The 21,511-nt window shown below is 48.0% G+C and overlaps 1 protein-coding gene across 2 annotated transcripts in view; it reads left to right on the plus strand.

The window, feature by feature from the left end:
• Positions 1-21,511, plus strand: part of ash1l (ash1 (absent, small, or homeotic)-like (Drosophila)) — a 245,067-nt gene that overhangs the window by 66,278 nt on the left and 157,278 nt on the right. For both annotated transcript variants that reach the window (XM_080183023.1, XM_080183024.1), the window contains exon 2: positions 11,485-15,625. In XM_080183023.1, coding sequence (XP_080039149.1) covers positions 11,485-15,625 — 4,141 coding nt within the window. The remainder of the gene's footprint in view (positions 1-11,484; positions 15,626-21,511) is intronic.

Raw genomic sequence — 21,511 nt, forward strand, 5'->3', positions numbered from 1 at the left:
GGAGAACATGCAAACTCTTCACAGACAGTGACACAAGCTGGGAATTGAACCCAGGTGCTGTGAAGCAGCAATGCTAACCACTGTGCCACCCATGAAATTTGAATTCATCAAAAAATCTGGAATTGAAACTCTGGTGACCATGAAACCATCATCTATTATAACAACCTATCCGGTTCACTTAGATCCCCTTTGGGGAAGGAAATCTGCCATCCTTAACCAGTCTGGCCTACACGTGACTCCAGGCGTGCACGTGCCCCCCCCCCCCCAACAAGAACACACACACAGCAATATGGTCGACTCTTACCTGTCCTTCTGCAATGGAGGGCAGGTAGCGATGGGCAATAAGTGTTCAGATCCTGTAAAACTAATTGTTAAAAAAGTATTATCACACAGTCTTCTAACTTCCTTCTGTCTGCCCAGCACAGAGCAGGAATCAGGTTGGTAGCCTTTCCAGCCAATATAAGAACATAAGAAATAGGAGCAGGAGTAGGCCAACTAGCCCTTCGAGCCTGCCCCACCATTCAATAAGATCATGGCTGATCTGTCGTGGCTCAGTTCCACATTCCCGCCCTCTCCCCATAACACTTAATCCCCTCTCTCATCAAAAACCCATCAACCCGCGTCTTAAAAATATTTAGCGAGGCAGCCTCCACCACTTCAACGGCAGAGAATTCCAGAGATTCACCACCCTTTGAGTGAAGAAGTTCCTCCTCAACTCTGTTCTAAACCGCCCCCCCCCTTTATCTTGAGGCTATGCCCCCTAGTCCTACTGTCCTTTCTGAGCAGGAAGAGTCTCTCCACCTCTATCCTATCCATCCCATTCATCACCTTATACGTCTCAATGAGATCTCCCCTCATTCTTCTAAACTCTAACGAGTACAAGCCTAATCTATTCAGCCTCTCCTCATAGCTCAACCCCCTCAGCTCCGGCATCAGCCTAGTAAACCTCCTCTGCACTCCCTCCAAGGCTAAAATATCCTTGCGTAAGTACGGCGCCCAAAACTGCACACAGTACTCCAGCTGCGGCCTCACCAATGCCCTATACAGCCGCAGCAAGACCTCCCTACTTTTATATTCAATCCCCCTCGCGATGAAGGCCAGCATCCCATTCGCCTTCCTGACCACCTGCTGCACCTGCAAGCTGGGTTTTTGCGACTCATGCACAAGGACCCCAAGGTCCCTCTGTACCGTCGCCTGCTGCAGTTTTTCTCCACGTAAGTAATAATCCTTCCTACCATTATTCCTACCAAAGTGGACCACCTCGCACTTACCAACATTAAATTCCATTTGCCATTTCCTGGCCCGTTCGCCCAGCCTATCTAGATCCTTCTGTAGACTCTCCCCACCCTCTGCACAATTTGCCGTTCCACCAATCTTGGTGTCATCAGCAAATTTCGACACCCTACACTCGGTTCCCTCCTCCAGATCATCTGTATAAATGGTAAATAGCTGAGGCCCCAGCACCGACCCATGGGGCACTCCACTAGTCACCATCCGCCAATCCGAATAGCACCCGTTGACCCCCACTCTCTGCCTCCTATTTGACAACCAGTCCTCTATCCATGCTAACACCCTACCCCCAACTCCATGCCTCCTGACCTTCTGTAATAACCTCTAGTGAGGTACCTTGTCAAACACCTTCTGAAAATCCAGAAAGACCACATCCACCGGCTCTCCTCTATCCACCGCCCTAGACACATCCTCATAGAACTCCAGTAAATTTGTCAGACACGACTTCCCTTTACGGAAACCGTGCTGCGTCTGCTCTATCAAGCAGTTCCCCTCAAGATGCCTCGCTATTTCCTCCTTGATGACGGATTCTAACATTTTACCTACAACAGACGTTAAACTAACAGGCCTATAATTCCCCGCCTTTTGCCTGGCACCCTTCTTAAACAACGGCGTAACGTTAGCCGTTTTCCAATCTTCCGGCACTTCCCCAGAATCCAGCGACGTCTGGAAAATAACCACCAAGGCATCCACTATCACCTCCGCCATTTCTTTCAGGACCCTCGGACGCATTCCATCCGGTCCTGGGGACTTGTCCACAATCAGCCCCTCCAGTCTGTCGAGCACCACCTCTCTAGTAACAGTAATGTCATCGAGACCCTCCAGTCCTACCACCTTTCCATCTCTAACATCCGGCAAATTATTCACGTCCTCCTCTGTGAAGACAGAAACAAAAAAGTTATTCAAGACCTCCGCCATATCCCCATCCCCTACCACTAAGTCCCCCTTCTCATCCTCTAAGGGTCCAACGTTCACCCTAGCCAGCCTTTTCCTTTTTATATATTTATAAAAACTCTTGCTATCCTTTTTTATATTAAGCGCAAGCCCAGCTTCATAGTTTCTCCTACCCTCCTTTATCAACTTCTTTGTCAATCTTTTGTTGACATTTAAACCTCTCCCAATCCTCTTTTCGCCCACTACTCTTAGCTACTCTAAACGCCTCCGCTTTTAATTTAACACTTTCCTTCACCTCCTTCGTTATCCACAGCTTATTACCTTTCCTCCTACGGTCCTTTTTGACCATCGGAATAAATTTCCACTGAGCACCAAGAAAGATCTCCTTAAAGATCCTCCACTGCTCCTCAGCAGACCTACCTTCCAATGCGCTCCCCCAGTCCACATTCGCCGATTCTTCTCTCATCCTACCGTACTCCCCTCTGTTCAAACAAAGGACGCGTGCCTGGGAACCCACTTTCTCCTCCTCCATCTGCACCAGAAACTCCACCATACAATGATCACTCTCCCCAAGAGGATACTTCACTGCAAGTTCCCTAATTCTACCCGCCTCATTACATAGCACCAGATCCAAGATAGCTCGCTCCCTCGTCGGCTCCAACACACACTGTTCGAGGAAACTATCCCAGCAGCATTCCAAGAACTCCTCCTCGAGCCCACCGCGTCCAACATGGGTCGACCAATCAATACGCAGATTGAAATCCCCCATAACTACGGCCGTCCCATTCCTGCATGCCGCACTTATTTGGGCGTTAACAGCCCGCCCCACCTCCAGATCATTATTGGGGGGCCTATAGACGACACCCACCAGCGTCTTCCTCCCTTTGCTGTTCCTAATCTCCACCCACGATTCCACCTTCTGCTCCTTGGCTCCAATATCGTTCCTTACTACCACCCTGATGCTATCCTTAATCAGCAGAGCTACGCCCCCTCCTTTTCCCTCCTGCCTATCCTTCCTAAACACTTGATACTCCTGGACATTCAGCTCCCAGTCCCTGTCACCTTGCAGCCACGTCTCTGTAATGGCCACCAGATCATATCCATTTGCGTCGATCTGGGCCACCAACTCATCCACTTTATTCCTAATGCTTCGCGCATTCAGATAAAGCACCTTCATCCCAGCCTTCACCTGGACCTTATTTGCTGGAACGCTACCAACCATACTCACGCCCCTTACTCCCTCTATTATTGGGACATCCTCGGCCTCTATCCTTACCTGTACCGTCTCCTTAACTTTAGACCCCATAATGTGGCCTACCCTCACACCCTCCCCCCCCTAATTAGTTTAAAGCCCTGTCTACAGTCCTCTTTACACGATTAGACAGCACTCTGATCCCAGCACGGTTCAGACCAACCCCGTCCCACCTACCCCAATACTGGTGCCAATGCCCCATAAATTCAAACCCATTCCTCCCACACTAATCCCTGAGCCACCCATTCACTTCCTTAATCCTATCAACCCTACGCCCGTCTGCACTCGGTTCAGGCAGTAGCCCAGAGATGACCACCTTGTCGGTTCTACTTTTTAATTCCATTCCCAGCTTTTCATACTCCCTCCCCAGATCCTCAGTTTGCATTTTGCCTACGTCGTCGGCACCCACATGAACAACTACGACCGGATTCTCACCCACTCCAGGTTCCTCTGCAGCCCAGATGTGACATCCCGGACCTGAGCACCAGGCAGACAACACACCCTTCTGTGCACTTTGTCATTGTGACAAAGAACAGTGTCAATACCCTTCACCCCACTATCCCCAATTACTACTACGCCTGCAGCACTGTACCGTGTGCAGTCTGCTCACCGACCTCACCTCCCTCGTTCTCGTCCAGACTGGAAGCAAGAACCTCAAACCTGTTATGCAGCTTGAGAGGATGAGGCCTCCTCTCCCCACCCTCCTCCCTCCTCTCAGCAGCCCCCTCTTGTTCCTGATCCTTAGAGTTAGCCAGTCTAGGGAGGGTGGATGTTACTTGCACCCCATTGACAATGGCACCCTTTCTCCCCCTGATGAGCCTCAGCGTCCGTAGCTCAGAGGCCAGCTCATCTACCTTGAGCTGGAGCTCCTCCAGCATCCTGCACTTACTGCAGACATGGTCACTGGGAAGGACCCTGGGGTCCACCAGTTCCCACATCATACAGAAACCACACATCACATGCCCCTCCATTATTCAGTGCTGTAATTTTGAAAATTTCCACACGAACTCACCTGGCCTTTTTTCTCCCAAGCCCTTTTGATATTAAGCCCTAATTGCTCACTCTGCTTCCCCCTCACTCTGCTGCCCGCTCAGACGCTGCCCGCTGTCTACACCAGGCCTCCTTTTAAACCTGGCACTGATTTAAAGCTGGCTGGCCCACAACTCCTTCTAACCACTCCCTCAGAATTCTTAAAGCAGTAAATACAATAAAATAAATGCTTTAAACAGTTCTACAAAGAACAAAGTGCTTTAAACTTATTTAAACAGGTTTTTAACAGGTAAAACCTTATCTCTCTCTGCTCCTTCACTGGCTCAGTTGTGATGAGTCACTGGAATTCTGTTCTATCATTGGACCATCCCTGTGTTGCTTAGTGCAGAGTAGCATTGATGGCACCTTTTTGGGAAGCCCAGTGTTTAAATGAGCATGCCTTCTTGGTCAAGAGATAGTACTTTGGCAACAGGACATGACATTAAAGCCACAGATAGCAGGATCTTTCGTAATGCTGTGTATTTTTATGGCATTAAATCATTTTTAAATTTAAGGTTTGGAAAGGAGGGATAAACTTTTGTTGCAGCTATTCTCAACATCAGTTTACAAAATTCCTGTTGTAGACAAATTATTGTTTAATTCTGGTTGCCACACTATCAGAAGGATGTGGATGCTTTGGGGAGGGTCTGGAAGAGGTTTACCAGGATGTTGCCTGTTCTGGAAGGTATTCGCTCTGAGAAGAGGTTGGATGCACTTGGTTTGTTCTCACTGGAATGATGGAGGTTGTGGGGGTGATAGAAGTCTACAAGATTGATTGGCACTGACAGAGTGGACAGTCAGATGATTTTTCATTGGATAGAAAAGTCAAGTACTAGAGAAACCCAAAAGAGAAAACGCTGGAAAGTCTCTGCAGGCCTGGCAGCATCAATAAGGAGAGAAAAAAGCTGACGTTTCGAGTCCAGGTGACCCTTGGTTAAAGCTTTGGCAAAGGATCACCTGGACTCAAATGTCAGCCCTTTTCTCTCCTTTATAGATGCTGCCAGACCTGCTGAGGTTTTCCAGCATTTTCTCTTTGGGTTTCAGATTCCAGCATCCACAGAAATTTGCTCTTATCAAGTACTAGAGGACATAGGTTTAAGGTGTGTGGGGAAAAGTTTAGAGGAGATGTGCGAGGCAAGTTTTTTTTTTACACAGAGGGTGGTGAATGTCTGGAACACGCTGCCTGGGGAGGTGATGGGAACAGGTACGATAGCAGCATTTAAAGGGGCAACTAGATGAATATCTGAGTAGGATGGGAATGGAAGGATATGGACTCTAAGTGCATACGGTTTCAGCATAGGCAGGCATCATGATCACCGGGCCTGTTCCTGTGTGTACTGTTCTTTGTTCTGCTTCCATGTTTCTCCTGAAGGGCTATTTATATGACAGTGACTGATCCAAATTAAAGGCGATTGTCCAAGGTTTATTCTGGTGGCTGCTTGGGCACATGTCACGTGCTTACCAGTTTGAGATAGCCAGTGCAATCACAGATTGAAGCTTCCAAACAGGCCAGTGGCTGTGCAAATCAGCACAGTGAACCAGCTACTGGATTTCAAGGTCAGCGCTGAGTTTCCTCACGTAGGAACACTTTGTGGCAGCCCTTTTTTTAAAAATAAACTGTCTGTCTACGGCAGACGAGTACCTTCGCAGTTGGATCTGTGTCTTGCAGATTGGTATTTTTTTCAAACTGCTGGTCCTCTGTCCTGTGGCTCCCATTGCTTCAGCGATGGCCTCTGTTGTGCTTTGTCACAATGAAGGTGCAGAGATTTCAATCCAGCCTTTATCCTAGCCTGATGTGAATCTCTGCTTCTCGGGTCAAACTTGAGCTGAAGCAGTTACTCTGAATGGGATAACTGCTTACTCATCGTTCTGTGCGGTTAGGCAGTTTATCAGAAGTCAGCTACAAATGTGGCATTGTTCAACTGTAGCACTGTACTCCAGTCAAGATGCTGAACAGACTGTTGTAAATTAATATGTACTGGGGAGGAGTAGAATCCCTATAGTGCAGGAGGAGACCATTTGGCCTACTGAACATCATCCCACCCAGGCCCTATCCCATAACCCCACGTATTTACCCTAGCTAATTCCCCTGACGCTAAGCGGCACTTTAGCAAGGCCAATTCCCCCTAACCCGCACATCTTTGGACTGTGGAGGAAACCGGAGCACCTGGAGGAAACCTATGCAGATACAGGGAGAACATGCAAACTCCACACAGACAGTGACCCAAACTGGGAATCGAACGCGGGTCTCTGGCACTTTGAGGCAGCAGTGCTAACCACTGTGCCACCATGCCACCTGTTACTTCATCAAAGACCTTGATTGCATTAGCCAAATGCAACCTGCCTTCAAATTGTGTTGGGACGTTTTGAGTTCAGGGAAGATGTTGCAAGTCTTTTTAACCGTTTGCCCGCAGCACTCGAGCGATCTTGTTCAGAGTCGCTGACGTCCAGATTCAAAGCAGAAGGTTGGGAAGCTGGAGGAATCAGGCTCCTGACCAGGGAAGAGATAGAGGCAGAGGGAAATCGAGGTGGTGGTACCATTAATGCATTATAGTGTGTGGCCTGATTATTGTGTCTGGCCTGCAGCTCCCAGTGTAAGTACAAAACTGGCCCAAGCAAGTCCTCAGAAATCTTGATGACCAGTGCCATAACTCTTGAGGAAAGAACTTTTCCTCCCCCATCTCACCAGTGCCCCCATGTCATTAGCAAAGTTTGTAAGGTTTCTAACTTTTAAAGGTGAAACAGAGGCTGGGAGCAGTGCTAACCTCCACTTGCTTATCTTCAGAAGCACAGCTTTTCAAACATTGTCCAAATTAAAAAGTATCTTCTTATTTTCAGTTTTGCTGCTTTGAAATTATGCATGTCCTTTTTTTTGACCACTTGCCAAGCAGTCAGGTGAACTGATGAGAAAACAGGCAAAACTAGGACTCCTTCAAGTGCACAGCAAGTCCTTTTATTTTATATAAAGCAGGTTAATAGAGCAGGTGGGAACAGTTCTGTTGGTCTCCATCAAAGCATCAGCGTTTTATGTGATGCCACTTACATCAGTGAATCCTCCAGGGTGGCTCATAGAATCCCGACAGCGCACAGGAAGCCATTTAGTCCATCAAGCCTGCACCAGCAAGGAGCCCACCCAGACCCTATCCCTGTAACCCCATGTATTTATCCTGCTAATCCCCCCGACACACTAATGGACAAGTTATCATGGCCAATTCACCTAACAGTAGCTTAACAATTCCCATTCACAGGAGTGTAACCAGCCAAAAGTTAACAGCAAGCCAAAGATGAGATATTGGGAGGGATGGCAAAAAGCTCAGGTAGGAAGGCAAGTTTAATGGAGAGTCTCAGTAAAGGAAGCTCAAAGGTTTAAGGAAAGATCCCAAAACTGTGACTACTTGTATCTAGAAGGACAAGGGCAGCATGGGTAACTACCAATTACAGATTCCCCTCCAAGCTGCTCACCACCCTGACTTGGAAATCTATCGGCTGTTCCTTTGCAGTGGCTGGCTCAAAATCCTGGAATTCCCTCAGCACATGGACTGCAGTGATTCAAGAAGGCAGCTCACCACCACCTTTTCAAGGGACAATAAATGCTGGCCCAACCAGCGACGCCCATCTAGCACACATGGATTTCTAAAACAGAATTCCTAAAGCTTGTGGCCTGGGCAGCTGAAGGTAACAGCTGTCAGGGGGGGAGGGCACAAGGGCTCCGTGACAAGCCAGAGTAGGAGAAACGTAGAGTCTTGAGAGTTGTCAGCATGCAGGGGCATGAGAAGGGATTTGAGTGTGAGAAGAAGGATGTGTAAATGGGACTTCAGTAGTGGGTTAGCACTGCTGCCTCACAACGCCAGGGACCCGAGTTCAGTTCCCGGCTTGGGTCACTGTCTGTGCAGAGTCTGCAGTTCCTCCCCGTGTCTGCGTGGGTTTCCTCCCACAGTCCGAAAGATGTGCTGGTTGGGGTGCAACGGCCCAAACAAACGCTGGAGTGTGGCTACTCGGGGAATTTCACACCAACTTCTTTGCAGTGTTAATGTAAGCCTTACTTGTGACTAATAAATAAATGAACTTTAAGAAAGTCAGCCGTTCTTCCTCCTGTTTCTCTTCCTGGGCAGGATCTAGTTCCAAGACTTTTGTCGTATGCGAGCAGAAACTAATTTGTGAATGCACAGCAGCTTGTGGACTAAGTTGAAATTCCACAATACTAATTACCAGACAGATGTTACTGCACACAACCCACTGACTGTGTAATATATATTATCCATTTAGAACAGTGGGAAAATCCTGTAAAAAAAAAACCTTCACCATTCAACCGTGGACTCACCGGCTTCCTAAATATCTTTCTCCTGCATTGGTTTGGTTTGAATTTAATTTGATTTATTATTGTTTCATGTATTGGGATTCAGTGAAAAGTATTGCTTCTTACGCACTATACAGACAAACATACTGCTCGTAGAGAAGGAAAGGAGAGGGTGCAGAATGTAGTGTTACAGTCATAGCTAGGGTGTAGAGAAAGATCAACTTAATGCGAGGTAGGTCCATTCAAAAGTCTGACAGCAGCAGGAAAGAAGCTGTTCTTGAGTCGGTCAGTATGTGACCTCAGACTTTTGTATCTTTTTCCCGACGGAAGGAGGTGGAAGAGAGAATGTCCGGGGTGCGTGAAATCTTAAATTGTGTTGCCCGCTTTGCCGAGGCAGCAGGAAGTGTAGGCGGAGTCAATGGATGGGGGGCTGGTTTGCGTGATGGATTGGGCTACATTCACAACCTTTTGTAGTTCCTTGCGGTCTTGGGCAGAGCAGGAGCCCATACCAAGCTGTGATACATCCAAACAGAATACTTTCCATGGAGCATCTGTAAAAGTTGGTGAGAATCGTAGCTGACGTGCCAAATTTCCTCAGTCTTCTGAGAAAGTAGAGGCGTTGGTGGGGCTTTCTTCGCTAAGCCAGTGTAAGGCCATGTAAGCACAGGAGTTGTGAAGCTAAGCATTTTCCCCTTCTGCTGCCAGGCCGACTTTCAATCAAACACATGATGATGAAAGCTGATAGCAGAGCATAGGAATACTGAAGATGCGAGATCACTCCTGGTAAAGAAAGATCATTTCAGTTGTCTGAATTGAAGATGTATCTGTCATGGACATTTGTCTGGATGTTTTATAGGCAGGCTAGCCAGCCACAGAGATTGTGGGTTTAAGCTAGCTCTACAATGCACTGACTTGTTCAGCAAATGTTCCTCTCCCCCACTTTCTTTTTCAAAAGTAAACTCATTTGGCTCTCTGGAATATTTTCTGCTGTGGCACAGAAATATCCTTGCCTTGAGAAGCCGAGATAAAGCACACACGGGTATTTGGAAAGGTAATTACTTTTCACCTGATGTAATGAGTTACAGCGTGCGCGCGAGATTGGATTCAGGAGACCGCAACATCTGTGTACCTTGAGGTGGTTACACAGCAATGAGTGTGAGGGTGGAATTTCAAAATGGAAGGCATTGGGAAATGGGTCAGGCAGATGGGACAGGAGTCGGTGTGGTACAGGATGCGGGTAGTACCGTTCTGGGTGATCTGAACTTTACCTGTTTTAAAGGAGGGATTTGGCCAGGAGAACATAGGGACAACTTTGTTTGAAACCGATACATAAGTGAATGAGAGATTCAGCAGCAGTGTTGCAGAGACCAGACTGCACCACGGTGGTGTTTGTGATGGCAGAGGACAAAAGATCCAAGCATGGCCTGGGGTCAGACAGGGCACTCGAGGTTGTGAACTGTCTGCTTCAGCCTGAGGTATTGACTGACTGGGGGGAGGGGAACGGTGCTGGAATTCACAACTAGCACGACCAAAGTCCAGTGGCTTTGATCGTCCCAACTTCAGCTTTTTTACCACGTCCTCACTGTTCGTTTTTCCCTTTTCGTTCAAAATTACAAGACTAAAATCAAGACCCAAGTTAGCAGTAGACGAGAGAGGGGGGAAAGGAATCATTATCTCTCTCAAAAGCCTGGTAATGAAGTTTTTAAGTTTCAGTTTAACAAAAACTCTCCAACCGTCATTGTAATTTATGGAAATTGTAATGTTGACTGGATTTGTTCTTTGGAGCTTTATATTTTACACAGGGTTGACCTTTGATTCCACCTGAGGTCACTTTTTTTTTTAAGTGTGTCCATCTTGCAGACAGCACCATGGATTAACTCTTTAAGGTTATCATTTCTTTCAAGCCAGTTGCTGTTACAGCTCTATAATTAAGGGGGCTTTGAAAGGGGATATATCTGAGTCAATTGCCAATATATTTTTTTATATCGTTCAAGGAATGTGGGTGTCAGTAGTTGGGCCAGCAATTACTGCCCATCCCTATTTGCTCTGGCTTGCTCGGCCATTTCACTGTCAGCCACATTGCTGTGGCTCTGGAGTCACAGACCGGGTAGATGAGCCAGATAGGGTTTTACGACAATCGACAATGGTTTCATGATCATCATTAGACTTTTCATTTCAGATAAATAGAATACAATCCCTACTGTACAGCAGGAGGCCATTCAGCCCATCCGGGTTTGCACCAACAACAATCCCATCCAGGCCCTATTCCACAACCCTATATATTTACCTGACCAATCACTTTAACCTAGACATCCTGGGACAATTTAGTATGGCCAATTCACCTAACCTGCGCATCTTTGGACATTAAGGGGCAATTTAGCATGGCCAATCCACCTAACCCACTCGTTGGACCATGGGAGGAAACTGGAGCACCCGGAGAAAACCCACGCAGACACGAGGAGAATGTGCAGACTCCACACAGACAATGACCCAAGCTGGGAATCGAACCCGGATCCCTGGTGCTGTGAAGCAGCAGTGCTTACTGCTGAGCCACCACTCTAATTTTGTTTAAATTCAGATTTCACCATCTGCCATGGTGCAGTTGCAGGGAAGTGCTGCCCTCTTGGTTGTTTCTGGAGCTGTAAAACTAATTTGCTGTTCTTATACAGAGTCAAGAACCTTGTGTGACATTTTTTTCTGTTTTTTTTAACTGAATACACAGGGTTCCCTGAAGTTGCACAAGAAAAGTGATGAAATGAAGACGGTGGAATCTTCTGTGGAGGAAAGTCGCTACCTACAGACAGGAGGAGAGACAAAAGCGCCCCTCTCTTCAAGCTTGGAGCACTCTGAATGTAGTAAAGCTGCTGTGTATAGCACGGGGAGCACGAGGAACGCTGACACAAAAGAACCAGGACAAATGAACGGTGAAGCATCTTTGACTGAAAAGTCAGCCATGCTGAAAAGCACCTGTCCCGCATCCAAGTCTTCCAGAACCAAGTTTAGGAAGCAGGGGGTTGGCAATGGGATCGTGGTGAACAAAGACTTGGGCCAGCTGAAAACTAGCCTTGCTGCTACCAGCTCGGCTAAGGAGCACTTGAGCACTCCGACCTACACAGATTACAAGAATGTGAACTTGACCGAACAGGAGGCTCCCCAGTCCGCAAAGGATGTTGTCGCCCACAGTAAAACTTGTGGCAAGTCCCTTCTAGTTCATAAGGACTCTGCTCCAGAGAGAGCATCGACAAGGCAGGAGTCTCCACGGTGCGATGCAGCACTGTGCGGTGAAGGAGTCTCGCCTCGACATGACCGGCCATCCGCTGCAGAGAAGGCAGAGCACCTGATCCCCAAACTAGATAAACAACCGGCGATAAATTGCACTTCAACAGACCATAGAACTGCAACAAGCACTGACATCTACGGGAGGAGGTCCAGCAGTGGTGCAGGGGTGGAAGGGGGCCCCTCTGCACCGTCACCAGCAGGATCCACAGCTTCGTTAAACAGGAGTACTGCTTTTCCTCCTCCTCCTCACTCCACTTCCATCCAGTTAGACACGGACCCAGTGTTGGCCATCTCTGAGTCAGACAGACAAGCGACGGCCGAGAATCAGCCAGCGTCAAGTGGCTTGCCCCTTCACTTTGGCTTCAAGCTTCACGCTCACAGCTTCAGCGCAGAGCCCGTGACAGCTGAGCGCGCCGGCGAAGGTGGCCTGCAGCCACCGCGCCTGGACAGTATGAAGGCCTTTGCTCAGCTCACTGGGGGGAGCCGCGACTTGGGATGCTCCCCGGTGTCTAAATCTGACTCTTCTGCTGGCAGCGCTGTGGCCACTTTCAAAAGCATCCTGAACAGCAAACCCTCGTTCAAGCCCAGCACGCTGAAAGTGGCACATCAGCAGCTGCAGCGAACGTACCAGAACTGCCCAGTCCCTAACTCCACTCTCCAACTTAAACCTGTGAACAAGAGAAAAGGCAAGAGGCCGCGAATGAAGGTGGTTACAAGCAGCAGCAGCAGCAGTACCGTTGCTGCTTTTGGTGAGTGTTTGTCTTCGCCGCTAGTATCGTCGGGGCTATTGAAAACCGCCCCATACAGAACGGAGCAGAAAATCCACAGCGACCCACCCCAAATGATCAGAAACACGGGATTTTTGCCGGTTTTGACTGAAGCTAAAATGGTTAAGCCTCGACTGCCAAAGTTAACGAAAGCTTGTGTTTCTCTGCCACTAACGCCCCAAAAAACTGAGATTGGCAGACATTTTATATCTCTGCAAGCTCACCACGACGAGAAAGTCTCTAAAAACTGCTCTCCTGACTCAAAGTCACTAAGTGCTACTTTAAATATTCATAAATCCAAGAGAGGCAGAGCAAAGCCTGACCCCATGCCACAGCTGGAAGAGCCCCCGCGTAGGACTTTAAAGATTCCTGCTTCCAAAGTACTCTCCGTCATGTCGAAGACCAAGGAATTTATTCGGGAGAAGGAGCCCCCTATCCTTCAACCAGAGACCGAGATCGTGCCCAGTAAATCGTTTGAGGACTCTCTTCCGGGGAAGCGCCGGCGGGGCAGGCCCAAAAAGCAGCTGATGCCGGTGGCCAAAGCCGCGGTGTCGTCCGCATTGCTTGCCGCGCCGTTGGGCGTCCCTCAGAGTTTGGAGGCTGAGGCTGAGGCTGAGGCCGCTCAGCTCAGGGGTCTGGACCTGAGTGAGGGGAAGGGCAAACTGATGGAGCAGGGGCCAAAAGTGAGCCCCGATGAGGACTTTGAGCTGGGGAGTGAAAGCGACTCGAAATCTGCCAAGAAGGGGAAGAGGCAATTGATGAAAACACTTCTGGACAAGAAATTTATCAAGAAGATCAACAAGATGAAAACCTTGAAGAGGAAGAAGCTTCTGAACCAGATTCTCCTGAGTGCGAGTGGCTCTAGTAATAAAGGGAAAGTGCAATCGAAACTCAGCAATACCGTCTCCACTCTCACCGCCACCTTTGGCTCCAAGTTGGGCCAGCAGATTAACGTCAGTAAAAAAGGAACTATTTACATAGGCAAGAAAAGGGGCCGCAAACCCAAAATCTCATTAGACGGCCCCTATCTAAGTAGCACGCTTTCTATTGATAACAAGATATCATCGCCAACATCCACCACAACACTAGGGCAAGTGCTGCCAAACTTTGCACAGTCGTCAACTGCAAACGTCCCTGACATCCTGCCTTCACCCACTTATTCCCAGTCGTCGGGTGTGAGCGGGAGCCAGAGCCCTGTCAGCAGCGATGCTGGGTTTATCGAGCCGACCCCGGTGCCAAACCTGCAAGGGAGCAAAGGCAGCGTGGTGCAGACGCTGGCGATGCGCAAGGCCTCCAAAGGGCGCCGAAAGCTGTCGCCCCCGACGCTGCTGCCTAACTCTCCATCTCACTTGTGTGAGCTGACCTCGCTGAAGGAGGCCACCCCGTCACCCATCAGCGAGTCGCACAGCGAGGAGACCATCCCGAGTGATAGCGGCATCGGGACGGACAACAACAGCACGTCGGACAGGGCGGAGAAGTTCTGCGGCCCCCGGAAGCGGAGGTATTCCTTTGACCACGTCTCCGTCATGCCTCCCGAGAGTGCGGCGGTCCTGACCGGACTGAAAGAGAAACACAAACACAAGTGCAAACGTAGGACGCATGATTATCTCAGCTACGACAAGCTGAAGCGGCAGAAGAGGAAACGGAAAAAGAAATATCTGCAGCTGAGGAACAAGCAAGACCCCAACTTTCTGGCTGAACTGGAGGAGCTCATAACCAGGTGGAGTGAATTGAGGATAACTCACAGAAGCCACCACTATATTCCCAGAGACATCCTCCCTTCCATCTTCCGGATCAACTTTGGCAGCTTCTATACCCATCCACCTTTCCCCTTCGACCCCATGCACTATGTCCGGAAGCCTGAACTGAAAAAGAAGAGGGGCCGGCCTCCAAAAATGCGAGACGCGATGGCTGAAGTCCCTTTCGTCCACAGCCTGGGGTTCCCCCTGGCCAACGGCGGCTTCTTTCCGTCGTACAGTATGCCTTACTCTCCGACTCCGGTGTCAGCAGGCCCCCTGGGGTTGGGTTACTACGCTCGGTATCCCCCAACACTATATCCGCCGCCCCCTCCTCCACCCCCCTCCCTGAGCAGTACGATGCCCCCTCCCTCCTACATGCACACTGGCCACCTGCTTCTGAACCCCAACAAGTACCACAAGAAGAAACACAGACTCCTGAGGCCTGAGGCCTTCCTCGCTGGCAGTCGGACCTCTCTTCTGTCCATGGGCACTTATGCCAGCATCCCAGCAGAGATGGCTTACAGCTGGATGCACGAGCACAAGCATAAGCATCGACACAAGCACCGGGAACATCGTTCCTCTGAGCAGAGCGCGCCGTCTGTGGATGCTTTAACGGTTAATCCCTCGTTGTTACGGCGGTATACGTACGGGAAGGAGGCTATGTCAGAAAGACACAAGCACAAGGACAAACACAGGTGCCATATGCCCTACACCCACTTGCCGTCATCGAAAGGTTTGCTCAGCAGAGGGGATCAGTGGGCTCGAAGGGACTCGACGGAGCATGGCTCCATTTCTGTAGGGCTGCAAACCCCTCTGCAAATAGACTGTACAGACGGGGCAGTGGGCTCGTGCTCAGAGCGATACATGCCCAGCTCCGAGTCGAGCATCGGTGAAGAACATACCAATCTGTTTACAAGTGCAATAGGAAGCTACAAGCCGAGCAAACTCTCTAATGGTATGGGGCGCAAGAAACAGTCCGACAGTCCTGAGCTTCCCACCTCGCAGGACAGCGTGCCGAACCGGTTGATAAGGAGGGACAGGCCGCCTTCCAGTGAAAGAATTTCTCAGACACCATCAGGTAGGAATGTGTGGAGAAAATCCTGGGCCGAAGGAAATGTCTTTTACTTGGAGGTGTTTTAATATTAAAATATGTGTACTACCTACCTTGATTTGAATGTGTGCCTGCATTTACGTGTTGTTCATACCACTGACAGATGGCCTGCAAATGTGACGCTGGACCCTGTCAAATCCTTGATACTGACATGGTGCAGTTCTGGCAGGTTTTGATAGTGGCACAATGCAGTTCTGGTGTGACGCACATATATTGAACCTGTTTGGGTCCACCTTCAGTTGAAGGCATGAGGTTGTGGAGCAGAGTTTGGTGAAGGAAGATGAAAGCATAATACTGCGGACACTGGAATCTGAAACAGGAAGTGCTGGAAAATCTCAGCAAGTCTGACAGTATCTGTGGAGAGAGAGTAGAGCCAACGTTTCGAGTTTGGGTGACTCTTCAACCAGAGCTCTGACAAAGGGCCATCTAGACTCAAAACGAAGGCTCTATTCTCTTTCCACAGATGCTGTCAGAGCTGCTGAGATTGTCCAGCATTTTCTGTTGTTGTTCGTGAAGAACTGATGATGTGGTTAATATTGATGCACAGCCATTCCTTTCAGAATTCTACTTCTTGAAAGAAGTGTTTAGTGTTTGATAATCTGCCATCTCAAAGATTCTGTGCAAATTCTGTTACATATGAAATTTTTTTGTTTAAAAACTACTTAGTGCTCTCTGCTGACCATGCGTGATTTTGTTTCTTAAACACCAGAATTCAAGGGTAGTAAAGCCAGAATGGAGGCGATGGCCTAGAGGTATTATCGCAAGACTATTAATCCAGAAACTCAGCTAATGTTCTGGGGGACCTGGGTTCGAATCCCGACACGGCAGATGGTGAAATTTGAATTCAATAAAAAATATCTGGAATTAAGAATCTACTGATGACCCATTGTCGGAAAAATCCATCTGGTTCCCTTTAGGGAAGGAAATCTGCCGTCCTTACCCCATTCTGGCCTACATGTGACTCCAGAGCCACACAGCCATGTGGTTGACTCTCAACTGAATTTGGGCAGCTCGGGATGGGCAATAAAAGCTGGCCCAGCCAGCAATGCCCATGTCCCATGAATGAAGAAAAAAGAAATCAGGATTGCAGATTGATTGGAAAGCTTTAAGAAATCCCACATCCTTGAACGAAGGCCCTTTGCTTTGGTGTGAGGCTTTTGATTTTTGCAGTGTTTTTAATATAATGCCAAGATATGCATTGTGACACTTCCATCTTGGATGGCAGCTTGGAACAGACACTGATCTGAATGCGCTGGCTTACCTTCCCGTACAACAGGGGAGCAACTGACCCCCATCATGGGTGATGCAGTCAATCCTGACCACCTTGTTTCAGAAAAGATGTAACTGCCTTGAAGTGTGTGCGGTATCGAAATACTAGAATGACAGTGTGGATAAAAGGGTTAAATTGAGGGTGAATTGCGCAGGATTGGTTTGTATTGCTTTAGTTTAGAAATTTGAGGCCTGGTCGGAGTCATCCAGTGCAGAAAAGGCCCTTCGGCCCATCAAGTCTGTACTGACAATAGTCACCAGTAAAGGTGTGCTAATGCCATTACCAGCACTTGTCCCATATCTTCGGATATTATGATATTTCAGGTGCCCATCCAAATATTTTTATAAAGGTTGTAAGGTTTTTGGCCTTACACTGCATTCCACATTCCCACATCCTCTGAATAAAAAAGATTTTTTCTCAAATCCTCTGCTTTCTTCGGCTCACCTGCTTCGTGTAAGCTCCAATTGGAGCACTTGTTTCTCGTGTCAGGCATGTGGATTGCATGACCTTGCCCAGCAGAGCTTCGATGCTGCCCTGAGCAAGGTTTTTGGAGATCTCTGACTTACGGATATTTAGTATAAGACTATAAGAAATAGGAACAGGAGTAGGCCATTCAGCTCCTCGAGCCTGCTATGCCATTCTATAGGATTATGGCTGATCTGATATTCCTCGTATCCACTTTCCCATCCTTTCCCCGTAACTCTTGATTCCCTTACTGGTCAGAAGTCTATCTGTCGCAGTCTTAAACGTACACAAGGACTCTGCCCCCCACAGCTCTCTGTGGCGAGGAGTTCCAAATACTCTCAACCCTCTTGAGACAAGGAATTCTTTCTCATGGTTAATATTGCTGCCTCTCAGCATCAGAGACGTGGATTCGATTCCAGACTTGAGAGACTCTGTGGAGTTTGCACGTTCTTCCCACCTCTGCACGGGTTTAATCCGGGTGCTCCAGTTTGCTCCTCCAGTCCCATAATGTGCAGGTTAGGTGGATTGGCTATGCTAAAGTGCCCCTTAGTGACCAAAGGTGTGCAGGTCAGGTGGAGTAATGGGGTTATGGGGTGGGCTTGAGTAAGATGCTTTGTTGGAGAGACGGTGCAGACTCGATGGACCAAATAGCCGCCTCCTGCACTATAAGGATTCTTTGATCTGTCGTAAATTGGCACCCCTTTATTCTGAGACTGTGGCCTTTGGTCTGAGACACTCGTGTGAGGGGAAACAACTTCTCAGCATTTACCCTGTCAAGCCCCTTAAGAATCTTATATATTTGAATGAGATCACCTCTCATCCAATAAGTCGGGTCCCAACCTGTTTAACAGTCGCTCCTAAAACAAACTTTCTATACCAGGGATCATCCTGGTCCAAACCTTCTCTGAACTGCCTCCAATTAATTAATATCTTTCCTTAAATAAGGGCACCCAAACTGCTCCCAGTGCTCCAGATGTTGTCTCACTCGTACCATGTACAGTTGCAGCAAGATGTCCCTATTCCTGACCCCCTTGAAGTAAGGGTTAAAGTTGCATTAGGCTTCCTGATGACCTGCTGTGCCTGTACTAGCTTTGTGTTTCGTGCACAAGTACCCCCAAGTCCCTTTGTGTTTGAGATTTCTGTAGTTTTTTTCCTTCTAATCTGTTCATTTCTCCTTTCCAAAACAAGCAAAATTTTCCCACACAGCACACCATTTGTCAAATGTTTACCTAACAATATCTCTTTGTATCCCCCTCACAACTTGCCTTTTCACCTATTTTTATGCCCTCTGTAAATTTGGCCACAGTACTCTTCCTCCAAGTCATTAATATACATTGGAGACAGTTGCAGTCCCAGCACTGATCCCTGTGGAGCCCCACTGGTTACAGGTCGCCAACCTAAAAAAGAAACTCCTTATCCCCCACTCACTACTTCTTCTTGATGCTGTTGATGAAGGGGTTGACTACAGCTGTTTTTCACATTTGTGGGACATGGGTGTCACTGGCTGGCCAACATTTATTGCCCATCCCTAATTGCCTCTGCGAAGGTGGCAGTGAGCCCCCTTCTTGAAATATAGCCATTGGTACAACTGAGTGGCTTGCTAGGCCATTTCAGAGGGGCAGGTGAGAGTCAACCACGTTGCTGTGGCTCTAGAGTTACACGTAGGCCAGACTGGGTAAGGAAGGCAGACTTCCTTCCCTAAAGAGAACCAGATTGGTTTTTGGTAGATTCTTAATTCCAGATATTTTTTATTGAATTCAAGTTCCACCGTCTGCTGTGGCGGGATTCGAACTCGGGTCCCCCAGAACATTAGCTGCGTTTCTGGATGAATAGTCTAGCAATAATACCATTAGGCCTTCCCCTGATAAGTGCAAGGTGATTCATTTTGGTAGGACAAACTTGAATGCGGGTTATAGGATCAACGGCAGGGTTCTGAGGAATATGGAGGAACCGAGAGATCTTGGGGTTCATATCCACAGATCTCTGAAGGTTGCCACTCAAGTGGATAGAGCGTGAAGAAGGCTTAGTGTGTTGGTGATTATTAACAGGGGGTTTGAGGTTCAGAGCCATGGCGTTATGCTGCAACTGTACCAGACCTTGGTGAGACCACATTTGGAATATTGTGTGCAATCTGGTCACCTCACTATAAGAAGGACGTGGAAGTGTTGGAAGGAGTGCAGAGGAGATTTACCAGGATGCTGCCTGGTTTGGAGGGTCGGTCTTATGGGGAAAGGTTGAGGGAGCTGGGGCTTTTCTCTTTGGAACGGAGGAGAATGAGAAGTGACTTAATAGAAGTTTATAAGGTGATGAGGGGGATAGATAGAGTAGACGTTCAGAGATTATTTCCTCGGATGGATGTATCTGTTATTAGGGGACATAACTATAAACTTCATGGTGGGAGATGTAGGAGAGATGTCCAAGGTAGGTTCTTTACTCAGAGTGGGGTGTGGAATGCACTGCCTGCTGTGATAGTGGAGTTGGACATTTTAGGAACTATAGAAAGTAGAATATAGAACAGTGCAGCATAGTACAGGCCCTTCGGCCCACGATGTTGTGCCTGCCCCCTAATAACAGCTACATCCATCTGAGGAAATAGTCTCTGCATGTCCACTCTATCTATCCTCTTCATTATCTTATAAACCTCTGAGTCACCTCTCATCCTCCTCCGCTGTGAAGAGAAAAGCACCAGCTCCCTCAGCCTTTCCTCATAAGACCTATCCTCCAAACCAGGCAGCATCCTGGTAAATCTTCTCTGCATTCTTGCCAATGCTTCCACATCCTCCTTATGGTGAGGTGACCAGAACTGCACACACTATTCCAAATGTGGTCACACCAAGGTCTGGCAAAGTTACAACATAACCTCATGGCTCTTAAACTCAAATCCCCTGTTAATAAATGCTAACACACTATAAGCCACCTTCACGGCTCTATCCACTTGAGTGGCAACCTTCAGAGATCTGTGAATATGAACCCCAAGAACTCTCTGCTCCTCCATGTTCCTCAGAACCCTGCCATTGACCCTGTAATCCACATTCAAGTTCGTCCTACCAAAATGAATCACCTCGCACTTAACAGGGTTAAACTCCATCTGCCACTTTTCTGCTCAGCTCTGCATCCTATCAATGTCACTTTGCAGTCTACAAGAGGCCTCCACCTCATCCACTACTCCACCAATCTTGATGTCATCAGCAAATTTACTAACCCACCCTTCAGCCCCCTTTTTCAAGTCATTGATAAAAATCTCTATTAGCAGAGGACCCAGCACGGATCCCTGTGAGACTCCACTGGTAACTGGCCTCCTGTCTGAAAATTTTCCCTCCACCGCTTTCTGTCTTCTGAGACAGCCAGTCACTTATCCAGTTGGCCAAATTTCCTTCCATCCCACACCTCCTTACTTCATGAGACTTCTCAAACGCCTTACTAAAATGTATACGACATCAACTGCTCTACCTTCGTCTATACACTTAGTTACCTCCTCAAAGAATTCAATCAAATTTGTGAGGCAGGATTACCTCTCACAAATCTGTGCTGACTGTCCCGGATTAAGCTGCATCTTTCCAAATGGTCAGAAATCCTATCCCTCAGGATCCTTTCCATTAACTTACCGACCACCAAAGTAAGACTAACTGGCCTATAATTACCAGAGTCATTTCTATTTCCTTTCTTGAAGAGAGGAATAACATTCGCCACTCTCCAGTCCTCTGGCACAATCCCTGTTGACAGTGAGGACCCAAAGATCAAAGCTCCTCCCTTGCCTTCCAAAGTACCCTAGGATGTATCCCATCTGGCCCAGGGGACTTAAAGACCCTCAGGTTTTTCAAAATTGCCAATACATCTTCCCTCAGAACATCTACTTCCTCCATCCTATCAGCCTGTATCGCACATTCATCCTCAAAAACATGGCCCCTTTCCTTAGTGAACACTGAAGAAAAGTATTCATTCAACGCCTCACCTATCTCTTCTGACTCCATGAACGAGTTCCCACTACTATCCTTGATTGGCCCTAACCTCACCCTAGTCATTTTTTTATTTCTCCCATAAGAGTAAAAAGCCTTTCAAGCAGTTATTGGATAGGCACATGGAGCACACCAGAATGATAGGGTTGGGATAGCCTGATC

The sequence above is a fragment of the Carcharhinus amblyrhynchos genome, unplaced genomic scaffold (assembly GCF_965287045.1).
Source record: "Carcharhinus amblyrhynchos unplaced genomic scaffold, sCarAmb.v2.hapA chromosome_122, whole genome shotgun sequence".
In the NCBI taxonomy this organism is placed as follows: Eukaryota; Metazoa; Chordata; class Chondrichthyes; order Carcharhiniformes; family Carcharhinidae; genus Carcharhinus; species Carcharhinus amblyrhynchos.